We start from the raw sequence: 18282 nt of genomic DNA, 5'->3' as shown, positions 1-18282 counted from the left end.
GGACCTCGTATGTGCTGCAGTCGATGGGTAGGTGAATCACAGCTTTGTTTGGATCGGTGCAGTTCTTTTAGGTGGCCTAATTAAGGTAACACTCTTTTCTTTTTGATGTGTTTCTCAGATCCCGACTTGAACAAACCCTGTCTACTGCCAATTCCTCTGAAGCCCTGTGCAATTTGACCATCACAATGCATGCCTGTTCCTCGGTAAATGGTTCTTTTCAGTGAAGCTGAGAAAGCCTCGGCTTTGTCGTACATTGCCGTCCTAAGACGAATCTCTGTAAGCCATGGGATTCTTTGCTTCATATCCTTTGTGCTTTTGTTCAAGGCCTCTCATCTCACGCCCAGCAACTTGGCAACCCTGTTGAAATGCTCACTGGAAAGCCAAAAGACATACACTGTCGAGGTCTGGAAGCTTCTCTTCCGAAAAACATCAGCTGCACTAGACCAAGCACTTGAATCATTTGCAACCATGGTAAACCCTGTCCCGTGATTTCATGAATGCTGCGTTTCCCTGGGGGAATTCTGTCTGATCATTAAAGGGACTTTTCTACTCCCAGGCCTCCAACAACAGCTACCCATCCTCCTCAACTGCTCTCGAGGCGCTTGCAGAGGTCAGATTTGCCAACTTCAGCCAGTCACGGTTGCAGAGTGACGAGTTTGTCAACAGCTGGTTCCAGACAAGGCTCCCTCCGTTTTTGGCTTCTCCATCCAGGAACTTCCTATCCTGCCTCAGCTCAAACAACTTCAGCTGCCAAACTTACCAGACTGTGTAAGCAAATACGTGATAAGTTGCTCCACTGTACACCAACCAGGTGGTGGAGGCTCCTGCAGTTTGGCTTTGGTTAGACATTAAAAGTGCTCCTTTCAAATTTCAGTGTCCGGGCATTCAGCAGACAGAAGTCATTCATGGACAGAGAAAGACAGCAAGCAGTCTTCACTCATTTCATCAAACCGTTCCTTTCAAGAAATGGCTCGTCAGGTAAGGGCAAGCAGTCGGGCTCAATACGGTATAGTCCCAGTCCCGATAAATGCAGCATCCCTCCAGTGACCTTTGCTTCTGTCTTCTTTGCAGATCCTGGCTGTGTCTCATCTAGCAACGGAAGCACAGAGTGGCTACAGGCAAACCTTGGTGGCTTCTCTGGTTTTGCAACCCTGTCTGATTTAAAGCTCCTCAATCCCAACGTCTCCGTTGTAAGTGGAGACTGAAGTTGTATTATGCTTCACTTCCCAAACTCAAACGTCTGAGCAATGATTTTTGCAATTACTGCTGTTTGATGACATATTGATGTTCTTTTTTTTAGGCTGAATCCTTGTCGGTCTTGACTCCCGCTCAGATGGCACAGCTAACACTGACTTCAGGGGCATCCAATGACACGGCGCAAATCGACCTTGTGTTTGAGCAACTCGAGAAAGGCGATGCTCTGGAAAGTGTGAATGAATTCCTGACAGAGCTGACAGCAGACGAAAAGGTATACACCCCTTGGCGCTGGGAGAAGAATAAAATTGCAGGCTTTCAGCCAAGCAAAGGCAACCCGTTGATTTGAGCCTCATCCTCAAAAGCAGTTGTAGGGGGACCCGTTCATGTCGCATATTTCTGTTACTTTCCTCCGGCTATCTCGTGCAGTGTGCTTGAATCATGCCAACCGTGTGGTGCTTATATCCTCTGACGTTGCAATTTGACAGAGCCCTGACTTCCAAGCTGTTGTGAGAGATCGCATAATGAACAGGACCTTCCACATCATGAGCCTCCATTTGATCAACTTCAACACAGCGGACTGGTTTGCTTGGTTCCACGTCAGACTGGTTCCCGTCCTTTCAGGTTTCCGTGCAGTGATGCTCACAGATGTAGCCGCAAATATAAACTGCACAAACTACCAAGTTGTGTGAGTAGAATTTCACAAGCACGCACCAAATTATGAAAACACAACCATGGGACTCTGCCAAATTGTTTCCTTTTGAATTTTTGCAGTGTGAGTGGGTTGGTCAAAGGTTTCCCTGGAATGCCTGAGCACAGACGACTGGGAATCGCAAATGCTATGCTGGCTTACCTCACATCTGCCAGGGTCATCAGTGAGCCAGGTAGGGATGCTGCCGTATACCGTGCCACATGGTTTTCTTGTGTGGACTTGTCCATGGGCTTGAGTTTGTGGTCTAGTGTCCGCTGAAATGGCATCGGGAAGAAAACTTGTGTCATCTGCATCAATAAACAAGAATGCTAGACAATTGTTAGATACACTAACATCCATGTATTGACCTCAGTTTGCAGGCCAGGAAGTAAGAGCGATGCTGAGTGGCTTGAGGAAAACATGGGTCCATTTTCACAGTATGCAACATACACTGACCTTAAAGCGTTGAACCTCTCTGCGGTAAGTCACACATTCCTCTCCCAACCTTCCTTGAAATAGAGTGCTTAAAGTTTCCTATGAAAAGAAATTTTCAGATTTTACCCATTATACAATTTAATTTAATTGTATGTGAGTATGTTTGGCTGGTTTATGTTTTGAAGAACATTCTAGATTACTATAACAGTGTCTGGGTGAGCTTGTCTCAAACATTAATGCTAATCTTTTGAAATAATATATAAAACTGCTTCACACTGAATATTTATGATTTTAACACCTTTCTCTTAGGTGAATGTCGTAGACTCTCTTTCTTCAACACAAAAAGCTGAACTGCTTCTTGAACCAAACATCTTATCAAATGAAATCCTTGTGAGAGATGTTTTCACAACGCTTACTGTGTCCTCACCTGTGGAAGACCTTGGCACTTTCTTTGGTAAATTTGTTAGTGGGGCTGCAGAGGTGAGTATAAATCATGTGTAGCTTGCTGATTATTCTGACTAAAATAGAAAGTACAACCTGACAAATTTCAACCCTTGTTTCTTTTGTTTTCTTTTTATTTATTTCTCTTTTTTTTAGCAAAACTTGACAACTATTGAGCCAAGAGTGCGTGACACCATCCTGAATCTCACACTATTATCAATTGGCCCAAAACTATCCATGTTCGATGCTCAGGGATTCAAGTTATGGTTCCAGATCTACCTACCCCTGTTCCTCCCAAGCATTGACTCAAGCATGCTTGAAATTATTCCTCAAAATATCAGCTGTGACTCCTATCAGGAGATGTAAGCTCAAATTTACTTCATTCCATATTGACTATGAAAGTAAAATGTTAAATTTAGAGAAAAAAAACCTGTTAATACTTTCTTGCACATTGCAATGAATTGAACTTTTGGGATTTTTTTGTCTTCACAGTGTCAAGGGATGCAACAATGTTTTCAGTTTCTTCACAGTGAGGCAGACTCGGCATGTTTTCAAATTTACAAAGGATTATCTGAGAGGACATACATCCTCAGGTAACTTGGATTTCCTAATTATCTTTGTTAGTACTTATGTGCTTATGTTTATCAATCCACAGTGAAATATTTGGTCACGTTTCATGAAATGAGTATTTTTATTCCTAGGTCTCTCCTGTGTTAAGTCTGTGAATGATGACAGACAGTGGCTTGAAGACAACTTTGGCAGGTTCCTTGTGCATGCCACCTTCATGGATTTTGTGACGTTGAAGAACAATTTCAGAGGAGTATGTTTTGCTATTTAATCTTTTCAGTTTAGTGTTCACCTTGTATTATTTACAATAAGCCAAGATGTGCTAATACATTGGCATTTTAATGATTATTTGCACATTAATATACATGAACAAAAGAGAAAAAAAGTCAACTTCAACTTTCAACATACTAACTGTTCTTTGAATTAATAACAAGTACCGTTCATGCCAAAATAGGTCAGAGGTCCACAGCTGATGTCCACTCACTGAATGTTGCTTGTCACTTTCAGGTGGACGTTGCAGATCTTCTCACTTTCAGTCAGCTGGCCCAACTTGCAGAAGTTCCATCACAGCTTGAGACGAAGGAGGACGTGACAAAGGTCATGACAGTCATCAACCCTGCTTACTTTGGTGCTTTCTTTGACAAAGTCTCACCTGCCATTGAGGTGAGTATCCATTTAACTGAATTTGTTCAGGTTTTTTTATTAGTCAAATAGCTGATTACACACTTAACATGCTGTAGGATTTGGAAACATTTTCTGTACAACTGTGCTGCTCAAATTAATGAGGAAAACTTGGGCAGACGTTTTATGACTGAAGAAGAGGGAGTTTACAGCAGAACTTTATGTACTTTGTTCTCTATGTTGTGAATAAATAGAGAAATCCTGCACTTTTAATAGACATTTTGTTTTTTTCAGTTAGACAGATATGGTGATGTATCACTTATATGATTGTCTTGCAATATATTGATTGTCACAGAATTGTTGTATTGTGATATTATTAGTATCGTGGACCATGTATCGCATATTGTATTGTATCGTGAGGTACCCTGTGATTCCCACCCCTATTTAGCTAATGTATTGGATGTTTGACACAATTATAATATCTTTAAAGTACAATATTATTTCTTTGTAGATAAAACATTTTACACTCTTACAACTTCTTACAAATCCCCTAGATCCACCCAGCCAACTACACAGAAGAGGTGAAATCTGCCTTCCTTGAGGCAGTGTTTGACAGAGGGAACCTGACCTCTCCAGCTATAAATGACACAGAATTCCTGCTGTGGCTCAAAGTTCGACTAAGCCCTCTCCTAGTTGACCTCTCTCCCAGGTTGGTGACACCTTTGTTTGACATCGGGAAGAACAGGAGTTGTAACAGCAGCCAAGAGATGTAAGTATCTGGTGGGGACTATCATTCTGATCAATGTACCGTTTGCATTGCTTTTGACTAATGTTATTCAATCTGAAATTTAGGATCACATTATTGGACACACTACATGTGACACTAAGGAACAACACTCAAAAGGAGATCTTGAGAAACACAATCCTTTACCTCCAAGGTCTGTACATGAGATGATCTCACGACCACCTTGCAGATTAACAGTTACCATGAAAACTATTAAATGAAATTATGTATGACTAATGGAAATTTCCATCTGTATGTGAGTGTACAATAATTACATTTGTGTTTAATTGAAGGTCCAATGCCACTCAAGTGTTACAGTGGTGGGAGCTTTTACATCTTCCTGAGGAACACTTTCCTCAGCTTTGGCTTCCCAGATCTGTCCACATTCACATCTCTTCTGCCACCGACACGGGAATCAGAGGTGATATAGAATATAGATACACTTAGTCTCTTGCTCTCTTGAAGAGAGTGCACTGCTTCACTCTTTGCTCTTTGCTTTACTTTCTTTTTTCTCCATTGTAATCCTGTCCTTTTTCTACAAAATGTATGGAAAGCAGGTCCTGAATACTTCTATATCACTGGGAGCTTAATTTATGAAAGTATCTGAAGGCTACCACTATTATTTAAACTCTTATACTTTGTGAATGTGGCCTATCAGCAGCACAAGCCTGCACTATAGTGACTGGGATTGAGGAGCTTAGCTAAGCTAAGCTAATTAGCAGCAAGATGCCTCCCTTTTCCACAGATGACTTCTCCAGAAGATAGCAATACTGGACATAAAATGCAGCGACTCGAAGTCAACGTAGAGGTAAATGGTCAATATGGAAATGAAACCACTCTACCAATGACCCAAATCAGTGGACAAGAGCAGGCTAACGGACAGCGAATTAGCACCACCAAGAAGCAGGAAGCTGGTGTTAAAGGCAGTGCTACAACCAGGTACCCTAACTGCAACACAACCATGACCAGAGTCAAAAGGAGCACGTGTCTAGGGGTATTTATTTACAAAATAATTTTAAATCAATCAGGAATGTGAAAACATAACAAAAGCAGGAAAATGGCAGGCGCTTCAGTTGGTGTGGAGACACGCCTCAGATGAACGAGAGAGACTCACACTGCAGCAGACCTTCTCTTATAGATAGTGGCTCCACCCCATGTTTAGGATCCACACCTGGAACACATTAGGGAGAGGCAGAGAACAAGAGCAGCCAACAGAAAATATAGACAGGGAGAACTACACCACCCAGAGGTGTAAGAGGACGTAACAGGCAGTAAATCAACCAGCAGTCCTCCCTGGAACACGCTTGGTGCAAAGCCAAAGCATAAATTACGTAAAGATAAATCACTTCCCTCAGATATGGGAAGACGGTTAACAGGCAGAACCCTGCACTGCCATCGCACAGGAGGGTCTCTTCAACCCCAGCACCAAGGAGAAAACCGCCGTGGACCGTTGCTACAACAAAAAGTAAGCGCAAACCAACCCAAGACACAGGGATTCTACTAGAGAACAGATTTGTTCCGCTTTTACAAGACCCTGACTCCCCAAAAGAAAGGTCATCTTCCAGCACCAGAGCACCAGGTATGAGGCTAAATCATATACTACAAGACTGCAGAAAGAGCAAACCACTGGGCCTCAAACGCTGATATTGGGTGACGGAGTTGTGAATAAGATAAAATACTTTTGCAGCAACAAAAGCACCAAAGTACTCGGTTTTACCAATGACATGGTGTCTGAAATCTCAGAGAAGATTCTGGAAATCACTGCTGAGCATCCAACAGTGAAATCTCTTGTCATACACACAGGAGCACATTCCATGTTAACTAACTACAGACCTATCTCAAATCTTCCTTTTATAGCCAAGATCATTGGGAAAGTAGTCTTTAATCAACTCAGCAATTTCTTGAACACCAGTGGACTTTTTGATCAATTTCAGGCTTCAGGCTTCTGACCTCACCACAGCACAGAAACAGCTCTTATTAGAGTGTTAAATGTCATAAGGTTAAATACTGACTCAGGTAAGGTGTCAGTTCTGGTCCTGTTGGATCTCAGTGCTTTATTTGACACTGTGGATCACAGTATACTGTTGAAGAGGTTCGGAACTTGGACAGGACTCAGTGGAACAGTCCTAGAATGGTTCTGGTCATACGTGGAGGAGCAGAGTTATTTTGTGACTACTGGAAGTTATGAATCCAATCGAGTGACTATGACGTGGAGTTCCTCAGGGGTCAGTATACTGTATTTGCTGCCTTTGGGTAAATTTCTGCAGAACTCTAATGTAAACTATCACAGTTACACTTCAATCTCGTTGTACACTGTATAATGACAATAAAGGTGATTCTGATTCTGATTCTGATTATGCAGATGGCACGCAGATATATTTAGCACTGTCCCCAGATGACTACAGTCCAATACAGTCATTGTGTCACAGTGTAGAGAAATTAACAAATTGGATTTCCTTCAATTAAATCAGGACAAAACTGTGATAATTGTTTTTGTCAATAAAGAGAAAAGGATTGCTGTCAGTAAACATCTTGAGTCACTCTCTCTAAAAACTAGGGACCAAGTCCAAAACCTTGGCGTGGTTATAGACTCAGATTTGACCTCGGACTCAGTCATATTAAATCAATCACCAAAACAGCCTTCTATCAGCTTAAGAACATATCCAGAGTGAAGGGGTTTATGTCTTAAACAGACCAGGAGAAGTTGATTCATGCTTTTATCTCAAGTAGACTTGACTACTGCAACGGTCTTTTAACTGGACTCCCACAACAAAGCATTAAACAGCTCCAGCTCATTCAGAACGCTGCAGCTCGAGTTTTAACCAGAACGAAGAGATCAGAGCATATTACTCCAGTTCTAAAGTCTTTACACTGGCTCCCAGTCAGCTATAGAATAGATTTTAAAGTTCTGCTACTGGTCAGCAAATCACTGAATGATTTAGGTCCAGAATACATGAATGACATGTTAGTAGAATATAAACCCACTAGCGCTCTGAGATCTACCGACTCAGGTCAGATAGTGGAGCCCAGAGTTCAAACTAAACATGGTGAAGCAGCTTTCAGCTGTTATGCTGCACACAATTGGAACAAGCTATACCAGCAGAACTGGGCACATTGAGTTGCCTTTGTGTATGAAATGCGCTCTATAAATAAAGCTGCTTTGCCTTGCCTTGCTTTGCCAAAGTATAATTTTTTGGCCTTTTTATGGCCATTGATATGCATGACAAATGAAATAGGGTCGCGGAGTGTCAGTGTGATATTCTTCACGACTATTGTCCACCTCTACCAGTGGTAACACACTAGTTATTATAGTTAGTATTACTTAGTATTACTGTTTATTATCATTAGTATTATTTTTCTTAGCATTGTGATTTTTTAATAATTATTTGCACCCTGTCTTTTCTCTTCAGATTCTAGACACCATCAGTACCTCAGAGCTGAGTCTGTTCCTCAGTGAACCCCATGTGATTGACAACAACTCTGACATCTGTGTCGTTTATAACAAGTACAACAACACTCCTGCCTTCCTGGAGAATGTACGTCCCTTACTTGCAGTTGCAATATTAACATATGTTTTTGCACACAAATTTCACATCTTATCCCAGGTGTTACATCAACCTTAACACATGCGGTAGTCTATACTGTATAGAATACATAGATGATATACATCAAAAACATGATATTTCCTGGTTGCAAATTGTTTATTGCTTTTTATCATTTCATTTAAATAATTCTTTGAGAGTTTCAAGTTTTAATAACTTTGACAGTAAAAAATAAAGAGTTTGTGTGATATCTGTAACGTGCTTCATGAATCATCCTTATTGCTTTCTTTCGTGCACCAACAGGAGGACGTTCCAGACGATGTGAAGAAAGTGACCCTCCCCTGTGTGTGGCCTTCAGCCCTGAGCAGCAACAGCAAATCAGAGGCTAATGCCTGGTTTGACCTCAGGTTGAAGAACTATCTGAAATTCCTCAGCAAGAGTCTCATCAATATCACCATAGTACAGAATGCTTCGTGTTTTGCTTTCCAGAGACTGTAAGTGAACTTTCTCTCTCTTTATTTCAGCACTTTCACTATCACACACGTGCTGATATAGATCAATTTGTTTTTAGAGTCTCTGTGATGGGAACCAACTTCCCATACAACACCTCTGACTTTGGACAGAGTGATGTATACACCACCATCAGAAACTACTTGAGCTCTGGTAAGTTTTACGCACTGTATATGATGAGCTGCTCGTGAGCTGCTACCATCTAAAACTGGTAAAGTGATAGGAACACTGTAGTAAGTACCTCGCCACACAGAGAGCGAGCTTATTACAGCATATGGAGAGCACAACAGGAGTTACTCCACTGTGATTATAATAAATAAATGTCAGCTTATGTAGAAGACAAAGTTTCCTAAAGAGGCGTGGCCTCACTATCTGGCAAACAAGAAATCGCTGTTTCCCTTTTCATCTTCTGTATTAAACGTCTAATTAACTTGTTGAATTGTTAATCTCCTCTTATCTACCCTCCCCCAGGTTCTGTAGGTTCTGAAGCCACATGCTACAATGCCAGTGATCCAGAACTGAACTCTACCGCCTGGTTTGTCAATTACATCGGCAGTTTTGTGACATTCATCACTGTGGATGACTTTACCACCTTCACCTCTGCCAGTGGAGTAAGTGGAGTAAAATTGTGATGATAATAATAATAATAACTTTATTTATTTAGGATGTTTCAAAACAGAGGTTCTTTACAATAAAACAAATTATGGGAGTGTTAAAATAGTATAATATGTAACATGAAGATATAAAATAAAGTGGTAGACAATGGATGGATGGATGTTTACCGTGGTGTCGTAAAAATATGTACTCCGTAGAGAAAAAGGGGGAAAGGCGACCATATTCCACTTTAAGTCAAAATGAGTATGTAAAAAACTGTGTTGACTGAGAGCCAGACAACTACTGTGCAGTAACTCTAGTTAAAAAGCAATTTTCTGACGTATTTATCTTTTAAGGTTGAACTGTTCTTCACGAACCCAGCTAACCTGAAGCTCTTCAACAACACAGCCATCCCAGCAACTGTCACTGACAGTTACATCTCTCAGTTGTTTGAATTCAACCCATCCTACAACCTAATGAAGTGAGTGTCCAGTCATTTTATTTTTATTTTTCAAAATGCACCAAATCAAAAAACATGTGAGTGTCTAAATGAATGTTAGTGTTGAAGAGCTTCACGTGAATACTTACATGAGGTTGAAAGATAACGTGTGGCTCTTTCCTTCTAGGCTTCCAGGCTTTTTCCTGTGCTCTTCTGATGTCCCAGGCGTGGCTTATACTTCTGTGAATGAGGCTGACACCTTACGCATCTTGGACGATCTGAGGACACTCTGCAATGGAAGTGAAAACCCTGAGGTACCAGATCCCAATCATTCCAGAGAGAGAGAAAGTAGTGATTTTCATTTTGTGGATGTAAAAAACAACAACATCACGGTTCATTTTCCTGTTTTTTTGTGTGTTGTACTCAGTTTGTCAGATTTTCTATTAGGTTGACGAAATGTTCAGTTTTGGATTACTTTGGTTTCAGTTTAGTTTCACATTACATTTTATTGTGTTCTCCAGTAAACGTGTGACAAACTGTGGAATGTGATTCAGCCTCTTATGATCCTGAATATGAAGAGGATTAGATGAATAAAGGCTGTCTTTGACTCGAGATTATGTTTCATAAATCTAATCCTGGCACTTTGACTTTCTGATGTTTTGACAATTCTGTGTTTAATTGATTTATTGTGATTGTACAGAGGTCCGCTGCTCTGGCATCCAACATCCAGACCTTCACATCAGAGACATTTGCAACTTTTGGCAGTGCCAGTGCCGGCCTCAATATCAAGCAGATCACCTCTATTAACCCATCAGTGCTGCTTGTCTCTTTATCAACACTGAACATTATCAGCACCTGGAACCAGGAGCAGGCCACAACTATCATCCAAAGACTGACTGAATCAGGCTTCCAGGTATAATGAGCTCTTCTGTCCTTTCAATACAGCTGAAAACGATGAAACATTACATGCTTTGAAGCTCACATGTTGTCTGCATTTGAGCAGATAAAAGCTGCTGCGGTCAGATTTATCTAACCTTTGTTAAATTCCTGTGCCTTGCTGCCATTAGTGATTCACCAACTTTAACAACACACCTGAGCAGATTGAAATACGTCGCAGTTCAAAGTTCACTTGGCTCGTTTGTATGAACAAAAAGAAAAGAAAAATGGTCCATTTTGTGACCCCTGCGCAATTATTGCTACTTTATATATGTGCCCTGGTAGACTCTTAAATGTATTATTTGTCACAAAAGCCAGATTGTGTCTGTTTGTAAAGCTCATGTAAGTTCTCAGGGACTCTGGAGTAAGAAAAAAAGAAGCACATGGATTCATTAACCATAAATGATTCAATTTAAAATGACTGTGTGTGTGTTCAACAGATCAACACGGGATCCTCCCTGCAATCTCTTGGTACACTTGTCGTGGGAGTTCCATCCACGTCAATAAAATCAATACCAGCGTCTGAGCTCCTCCAGATCTCTGGGAACAGCATGTTTGTTTCCAGCATGCTAACAGCCCCAACAGTTGTCCAACAGGCCTTTGTCCAAAAGGTACACAGTCTTTTTGTGATCCAGTACCAAAACAGCACAAAGCCCTGATGTTAAAAACTTAAAAACATGAGGCATTTCTACCAACATGCTCTGTCATACAGAGTATTTGTAAACTGATCTATATGCATTTCATATGTTAAAATAATATGTGCTGACTAACTGAATTGATTTAATACCAGGTTAGTATAAATGTGTGCAGGTAAACACGGTAATAAGAAAGTGATCACATGCATCTTCTTTTTTTAGATCGTGTCTGTGGACTCAAGTCCAGCAAAAGTGGTGCAGAATGTTCCTGATGCCATGGCAACTGAGATCCCACCATCTCTGCTGGTGTTTTCTGAGGAGTCTGTGAACATCACTGTGGTCAACAAAAAGAAGTGGAAGCCAGATCAGGTCAGCAAGCGTAGCACAGAAGAGAGAGAGACGAAAGATGTCAGGATCATCATGGTTACTTTATTAAAAATAGAGAGTGTGTTATGGTGGAGAAGTGTGAGGGAATGTATGAGGTAACCTTTACACAGTAAATGACTCTATTCCTTTACAATAGCATAGAAAAGTAAAAGTAATTCCCAATAGTGAGATGGAAATGCCAACTTAAGTTTTTCTGTTTTCTTAACTATTATTATATTGTCCCCATATTTCACTTTATATGGAGAGATCTTACTAGATTTGATATGTTTAGTGTTTTACAATTTTCACTTAAGTCATAATATATTATTATTATTACATTATTATTATTTGTTCTTGTTGTACCTTTTTACTCACTTTCGTCAACCCTGGTTGTTTTTAAATGTGCTGTGGATTATTTTTCTTTTCTTTTTCTTGGTTGCTATCTAAGTAGCTCTCTTTCTGTTGTTGATCTTGTTTGTCTAGGCTGCCATGTTCTTTGACAGCGTGGGTACATCAGACTTTGACACTGAGCAGTAAGTGAAAAACTCCTACAAGGTCTAATTTATTGTACCTTTATTTTTTCAATACCATTTTTCCACTCTCTACTTGCAGGCTTTCTCCCTCTGTGCTGCAAGGGTTCTCATGCACAACAGTACGGAAAATTAAAAAAACCAGAGTCCACAGGCTCATCCGTTCCTGCAGACCAAGGAGACGCAGAACAAAGGTGGAGCTGAAGGAATCACAGGTAAAATGAAGATGTAATGAGAAGTTGAAAATAAATAAGTTGAATGCATGAAAGTGGAGATGTATGTGTAAAAACAAACAAAAAACAACTTGTTTTTTTTATCATTTTCTACAGCTGACTTGCATGTACAACTTGCTTAATGGAAACATATCCCAGAACTTTGCAGATTATCCTTCGGACATGCTTCTGTACTTCTCGTAAGTCTTTTCTGAGCACAGTTGTTGTACTGAACTTAAGTTGTGCCACAAAAACCCAGTTCATTTCTTCACTGAAGTTTTCCTCTCTATTTCAATCCACTGTAGTGAAGAAGATGTCCAGAACAGCAACTGCAGGTCATACTTTTCTGCAGTAGGTGCTGCAGACTTTACTGTGGCGTCCAGCGTTTTGAGGAAAAACTCAAAGCTGTTCAGACGAGCCAGGAGATGCTTGGTCAGTACCACACACATCATCACATCATCGTCTAACACAACAAAGAAAAACAACAAGACACATTTGCATTCTTTATGAGTTGCCATTAGCTATGTTTACATGTACAAAATACATGTCTTCATCCTGAACAATGCTTTTTTGGAATGGAATTCTCATCAGTGGTCAGACACGTGATGGCACCAAAACAGGAAGACATGATTGATTGTTTATATGAACACAGACTAGAATGAGGATTGACACATACCAGCCCACAAAGATATAAATCCCACTACACACACACAAACAGAGCTCTTTGCCCTTTGTTGTGCAAGACGTTGGATTTTTGTTTCTATAGAACTTCAGTACGTTTCTGTATGTGTTGTACGTCTGTCTTTCCACATCGTTACCTATTGAATGTCCAGGTTTATTTTTAGCAGAAGAATTCACTTCTGAAACAGCCGTTGTAGAACTTGTATGCCTTACTCGTGTCGTGTAACTGTTGTGCTTCCACTTTGCCTGAATCAGCTGTGACATAAAAGGTCTCACTCTGTGCAACATAACAACACAACACTATTATACTGAAAAACACAGAGAGCTCATGTGGAGCTGATAGGCTTCATCAGCATCGTGTGAACTCATTTCATTCACTGCTTTTGCACTGTTACACACATTGTAATTCTATACGTTATTTTCTACTATACAGGGCATAAATAGCTTCACACTGAGAAAAGAGGATGTGGTGGTCATGGGGAAAATGGCCTGCACTCTGAACAACTCTTACATCGAGAACTCTGATCCTGAAATCCTGGAAAATCTCAAAACCTGCAAAGACCTTAATGACGATCAAGTGGCTGCCATGGAGGCACTGCTGCTGTCTGGGAAAACACAATATGGGTACAGGAACTGATTTCACACAGTTTCACATAATTAACAAACTCACAGTGAGCTGAACCTGTTGGAAAGAGTCACACTTTTCAAATGTGCGACATGTGTGGGTTTATTTGTCGTTGTCTCGCTACTGTAGTGAACAGAATTAGGTCAAAAATGTAATTTTTCACTGTATATCACACACTGAATAGGGAAGACAGATGGTGGATTTGATGGTAACAAGAAAAAAATCTGCTTTGGTATCTGACCCAGGCAAACGATAAGATAAGATAGTCCTTTATTAGTTTACATTGTTACAGCAGCAAAGACGGAAAAGATAAAGATAGAATAGCATTTGATAACTGCAAGAAATGCTAGACCACAGGCTATGTTTCCATTACAATGCATTAGAAATTTGAATTGAACTTTCAAAAAAATGTGGTAAAAGAAAATGCACAGTTATCTGTGTTTCCATCAATTGCTGTAAAGCAAATATTTGGAGGTAGTTCACCAAGATGAGCAGCAGGTGGCACAAAAGTCTGTCACCCAAGAATGATAAGAGGGCTGGACTTTTTCATTGGTGACCGGCGAGAATAGACGTGATATACGCTGTCATGATGGCTTTTGCTTTGGCCTGACATGCATGCTCACCTGTGACGGTCTCTGTAGCGACCATTCTAACAATATGTCTTCTGTGTTCAGGGATGTCTCCGTCTGGAACAAGCAAACACTGGAGAAACTGGGGAGCCTCCCTCTGTATTTCACAGGAACGATATGGGGACGTATCGAACGTGTATGTGTATTACTGGAGCTTTGATACTGTTTTATGTTATAACATTTTTTATTATTATTGTCATTTTATAGTTCCATAAGAAATACCGCGTTCATTTTCCAACTTTTTTTCAGAGAACAAAGAAAAGATTCCTCAGGAAATTTATGCCCAAACTGAGGGGAGAAAAATGTAAGAAGAATAAGCTCAAGAGCCTGTTCACACATGTCAGTGCCCGCAGGGTCAAACGAGGAGCAGGTAAAGTTTTAGCCAATGAATGTGTTAATTAATCAAGAGAATTATTATGGTCTTTCTTTATAACTGATTTATCAGGCCATGTAAAAAAACATTGTTTTTTTACCATGTTAATGTAACTTTATCTCTCACCGTCTCACTCATGATTAAAAGGTTGCACCGAGGGCAACATCACCCAAGTCATAGTCAACGACCCGTCCTTCCCCTTCGGCTATGACCAGACACAATTTGACCTCTGCCTGGACGTCCCTGTTCTGAAGGACAATCTTAACTCTATTTGTGAGAAAGTGGATGATGACGATTTCCAGACAACCATTTTGAGAAAACTCAATGAGGTACGTGTTCGACACAGTGATTACATTTCTTGGACTAGTTTACATGATTGTTTTTGTTATCATGTCAAAAAGACGCTGATTTGAACTATTCAACATGGTGAATATATAATTGTAAACTGTTGGTTGTTCCAGGCATACCCATCTGGTGTCTCTGATAATGAAGTCCAAGTTCTCGGCTCAGTGTCCCGTGTGGCAACACTCCAGGACATTTCCAAGTGGAACATCACCACAATCGACACCCTAGCAGCGCTCATGAAACCTGAGGATGGAACATGGGAGGCAGCAAAGGTAATTCTCCAAAAAACCTCTGAAGAAGAATTTAAAATTTTAAGTTAAAACAGTTGTACATAGCTATTATACAGCAGCGCCTCATGTCTAAATCACACTGTATGCATGAGCAGAATTCCCACAATTACAGTTGTGGTTCCAAGTGGCAGGAACCAAGGGGTCGGGGTAGAGAACATGTCACAAACATAAGTATTAGTGTGCTAACTGGGATTTACTGTGATGTCGTCTAGAGCAAAGAAATCATCATGAGATATCTGAATACGTCTGGGAACACTCTGGGCAGTGCTGAGCTCAACATTATTGACTCCAACCTGTGCTCACTGGACATCAGCACTCTGGAGACCATCACCCCGGGGAGTATCAGGTGAGTGTCAGCATGATGCCCAAGCACGGCCACCGTGAGTGAGAGTTTAACAGTTTATGACACTTTCTCCTCGTATCTCATCAGAAATGCCAACACCTTAAATCTGGAATCATGCTCGACTGAGCAGGCCAAAGTCCTGTATGAGATCAGCAACAGTTCCTTCAGCTCACAGCATGGCAATCCAACCTCTTATTACAATTTGATTAAGAACTATTTGGGTGAGAATACATGTTACCTGTCTTAATGGCTTTTTTTCTAGATGTGTGTGGAACTCCTCTCTAACGTCAGGATTTCTTCTCCACTCTGAGTGCAGGTGGAGCGCCTCAGTCAGCTGTAAATGCACTGTCAACGCAGAACCTCAGCATGGATATAGATGTCTTCCGGCACCTGGATCTCAACGTGATCACTGTAAGGATTCTTGCTGAGATCATTAAAAAAATGATTTTGGATGTGTTCTGCTTTTAGGTCACAAAAAAATGTTTTTTATGCAATGTGTATATCATTTACATTTTAAATGGAAGAATGTTAGAATGAAGTGTAATCTGAAACAAAAAGAAATATGAAGATCCACATGAAAACCCAGAGGAACAAAAGCATCTTCATTACTCAGCCATGATGGACAGTAACTTGAAAAAAAGAGCAACATTTTGAAGCATGTAACAGCCTATGAACCTCATTCATAGTGTTTTCAAAGTGTTTTCATGTTACTCGTTGTGTATTGTTAAAATACTATTCTGACAATTTCTCTTCATGGTTTCTTGCACAGAATTTGACTGTGCCCACTGTCCAAGGCCTCCTGGGTGCACACACAAGTGATCTGAAGTTGTTTGAGGACGACCGTGTGGTTCAGGCATGGTTGAACAGCCGGTCGCAGTCAGAACTGGACCTGCTTGGTCTGAACCTAACGACCAACAGAACCACTGCAGCCACTACCCCACCCAACATAAACACATCAGTAACAACTACCGCGTCAAATGGTGCTGTGACAGCAACACAGGGTAAAAGCTCCTTCTTTGTTTGTTTAGCTAGAACAGACAGTGAATGAGAATATTAAATAAATAACTTATTATGTTTTTTTAGTTTTGTTTTATAGTTTTAGTTTATATTTAAAATAGCATGTGTAATAACTTACATCAGGCAGATGCCAGACTCCTCTCTGGAACAATAGAATCCTCAAATATACTGTATACAATGTTTGTTATTTTATCATTGCACCATCTAACTAGATTAATTCCTCAGGAAACGCAGTCAACTCCAACACAACTACAACCACAAATGGAACAACACAAGGTGAGAAACTTCTTCATTTTTATTTGGGATGTTGGACCCAGGTGAATGCACTCATTTGTTCTTCGTTTGCACTATTTTTGCCAGCGCTACAATAGTTGATTTAACTGTTGTTGGCAGTAACGTTTGTTGCTGTCCTTACTTTTAAAACTTGGCACTGTACCACAGATTTTACTGATCAGAGCATCTGAACGATTGATTTAAAGAGAGACCAAAGTAAAAGATGCACATTAGTGACCTCTTAAACATCAACACTGAGAGCTAGAGAGACTCTTCTGGCAAGTATGTGTGAGAGCTCAGGCCCTAATTAAATTAATTAAACAACCATATATATACATATACTGTATGTTGAATATATTATTATTCAACAGGGGTTTATTTTTAGTTTGAAAAATGCTTTATTTATTTTATTTATAATACTCTTTTACAGATGATATTATACTTTACTTTAATACATGTTGTGTTCATGCGAACCCTGACATTGTACATGTTTCATTTCATTCATGCAGGATACATTTTCACTCACTTAATTTTTTTTTGTCTGCCTTTTCTAACTTTTTCTACAGCCACTAGTGACGGAAACCTGGCAAATAATCCAACCTCCATCTTCTTAGCTGCTGTGCTGACAACTGTGCAGCAAATACTTCCTTAACACTTCCTTAAATACTTCCTTAACTACTAACTTAAGTACATTTGAATGTTTAGTAAATGAATGATTTTTTTTTTCCACTGCTGAATGGGATTCATTTAAATTAATGCTATTTATTTGTATCAAAGACAAATAGTTTAATTGCCACAGCTTCGTTAGTTTGTATAATCCATATTAGAAAATAAGAATGGGGATCTAAAGAATATACTTTCCTTGTAATCTGTAATTTTACTCAACATCCTGGGAACTTCATTGCTGGCCATGTTTAAAGACGTTTAATATCTGTAATAAATTCAAATCATCAATAAATGCTTAATAATAAACTATTGTGGCTTCTATTTCTGTCTTCAGCAGACACAATTAATGACAACACAATTAAATCATTCACTGTACTTATAAATCCTAGAGTTTATATTATGTATAAAGAAAGAATGGGCACTGGGCATCAGTGGAGAGAAACAGGACGAAATCTCTGACAGAACCAGGATCAGAGATGTGCAGTCATCTGCCTCGACCGGTTTGGGTGAAAGGAAAATGGGGGACAGAGGAGAGGTGGGGGA

The 18282-nt window shown here is 40.0% G+C and overlaps 1 protein-coding gene across 1 annotated transcript; it reads left to right on the top strand.

The window, feature by feature from the left end:
* The first annotated feature begins 2261 nt into the window (after nucleotides 1–2261).
* On the top strand, nucleotides 2262–18048 carry LOC131445328 (uncharacterized). The gene is made up of 33 exons (XM_058616318.1): nucleotides 2262–2365; nucleotides 2630–2800; nucleotides 2918–3123; nucleotides 3254–3354; nucleotides 3463–3581; nucleotides 3836–3991; nucleotides 4504–4718; nucleotides 4802–4887; nucleotides 5027–5154; nucleotides 8144–8269; nucleotides 8579–8769; nucleotides 8847–8938; nucleotides 9257–9396; nucleotides 9736–9860; nucleotides 10006–10132; nucleotides 10519–10731; nucleotides 11195–11365; nucleotides 11612–11758; nucleotides 12239–12288; nucleotides 12368–12500; nucleotides 12615–12697; nucleotides 12803–12929; nucleotides 13612–13802; nucleotides 14478–14568; nucleotides 14682–14802; nucleotides 14953–15134; nucleotides 15267–15422; nucleotides 15653–15786; nucleotides 15871–16004; nucleotides 16100–16194; nucleotides 16553–16784; nucleotides 17026–17076; nucleotides 17640–18048. The coding sequence occupies exons 1-33, from the start codon at nucleotides 2306–2308 to the stop codon at nucleotides 17723–17725; spliced, it is 4440 nt and encodes a 1479-aa protein (XP_058472301.1). The 5' UTR covers nucleotides 2262–2305; the 3' UTR covers nucleotides 17726–18048.
* The last annotated feature ends 234 nt before the right edge of the window (nucleotides 18049–18282 follow it).

This window comes from Solea solea, chromosome 18 (assembly GCF_958295425.1).
Source record: "Solea solea chromosome 18, fSolSol10.1, whole genome shotgun sequence".
In the NCBI taxonomy this organism is placed as follows: domain Eukaryota; kingdom Metazoa; phylum Chordata; class Actinopteri; order Pleuronectiformes; family Soleidae; genus Solea; species Solea solea.
The sequence above is the reverse complement of the archived record's forward strand: the minus strand, read 5'-3'. Positions and strand labels throughout refer to the sequence as shown.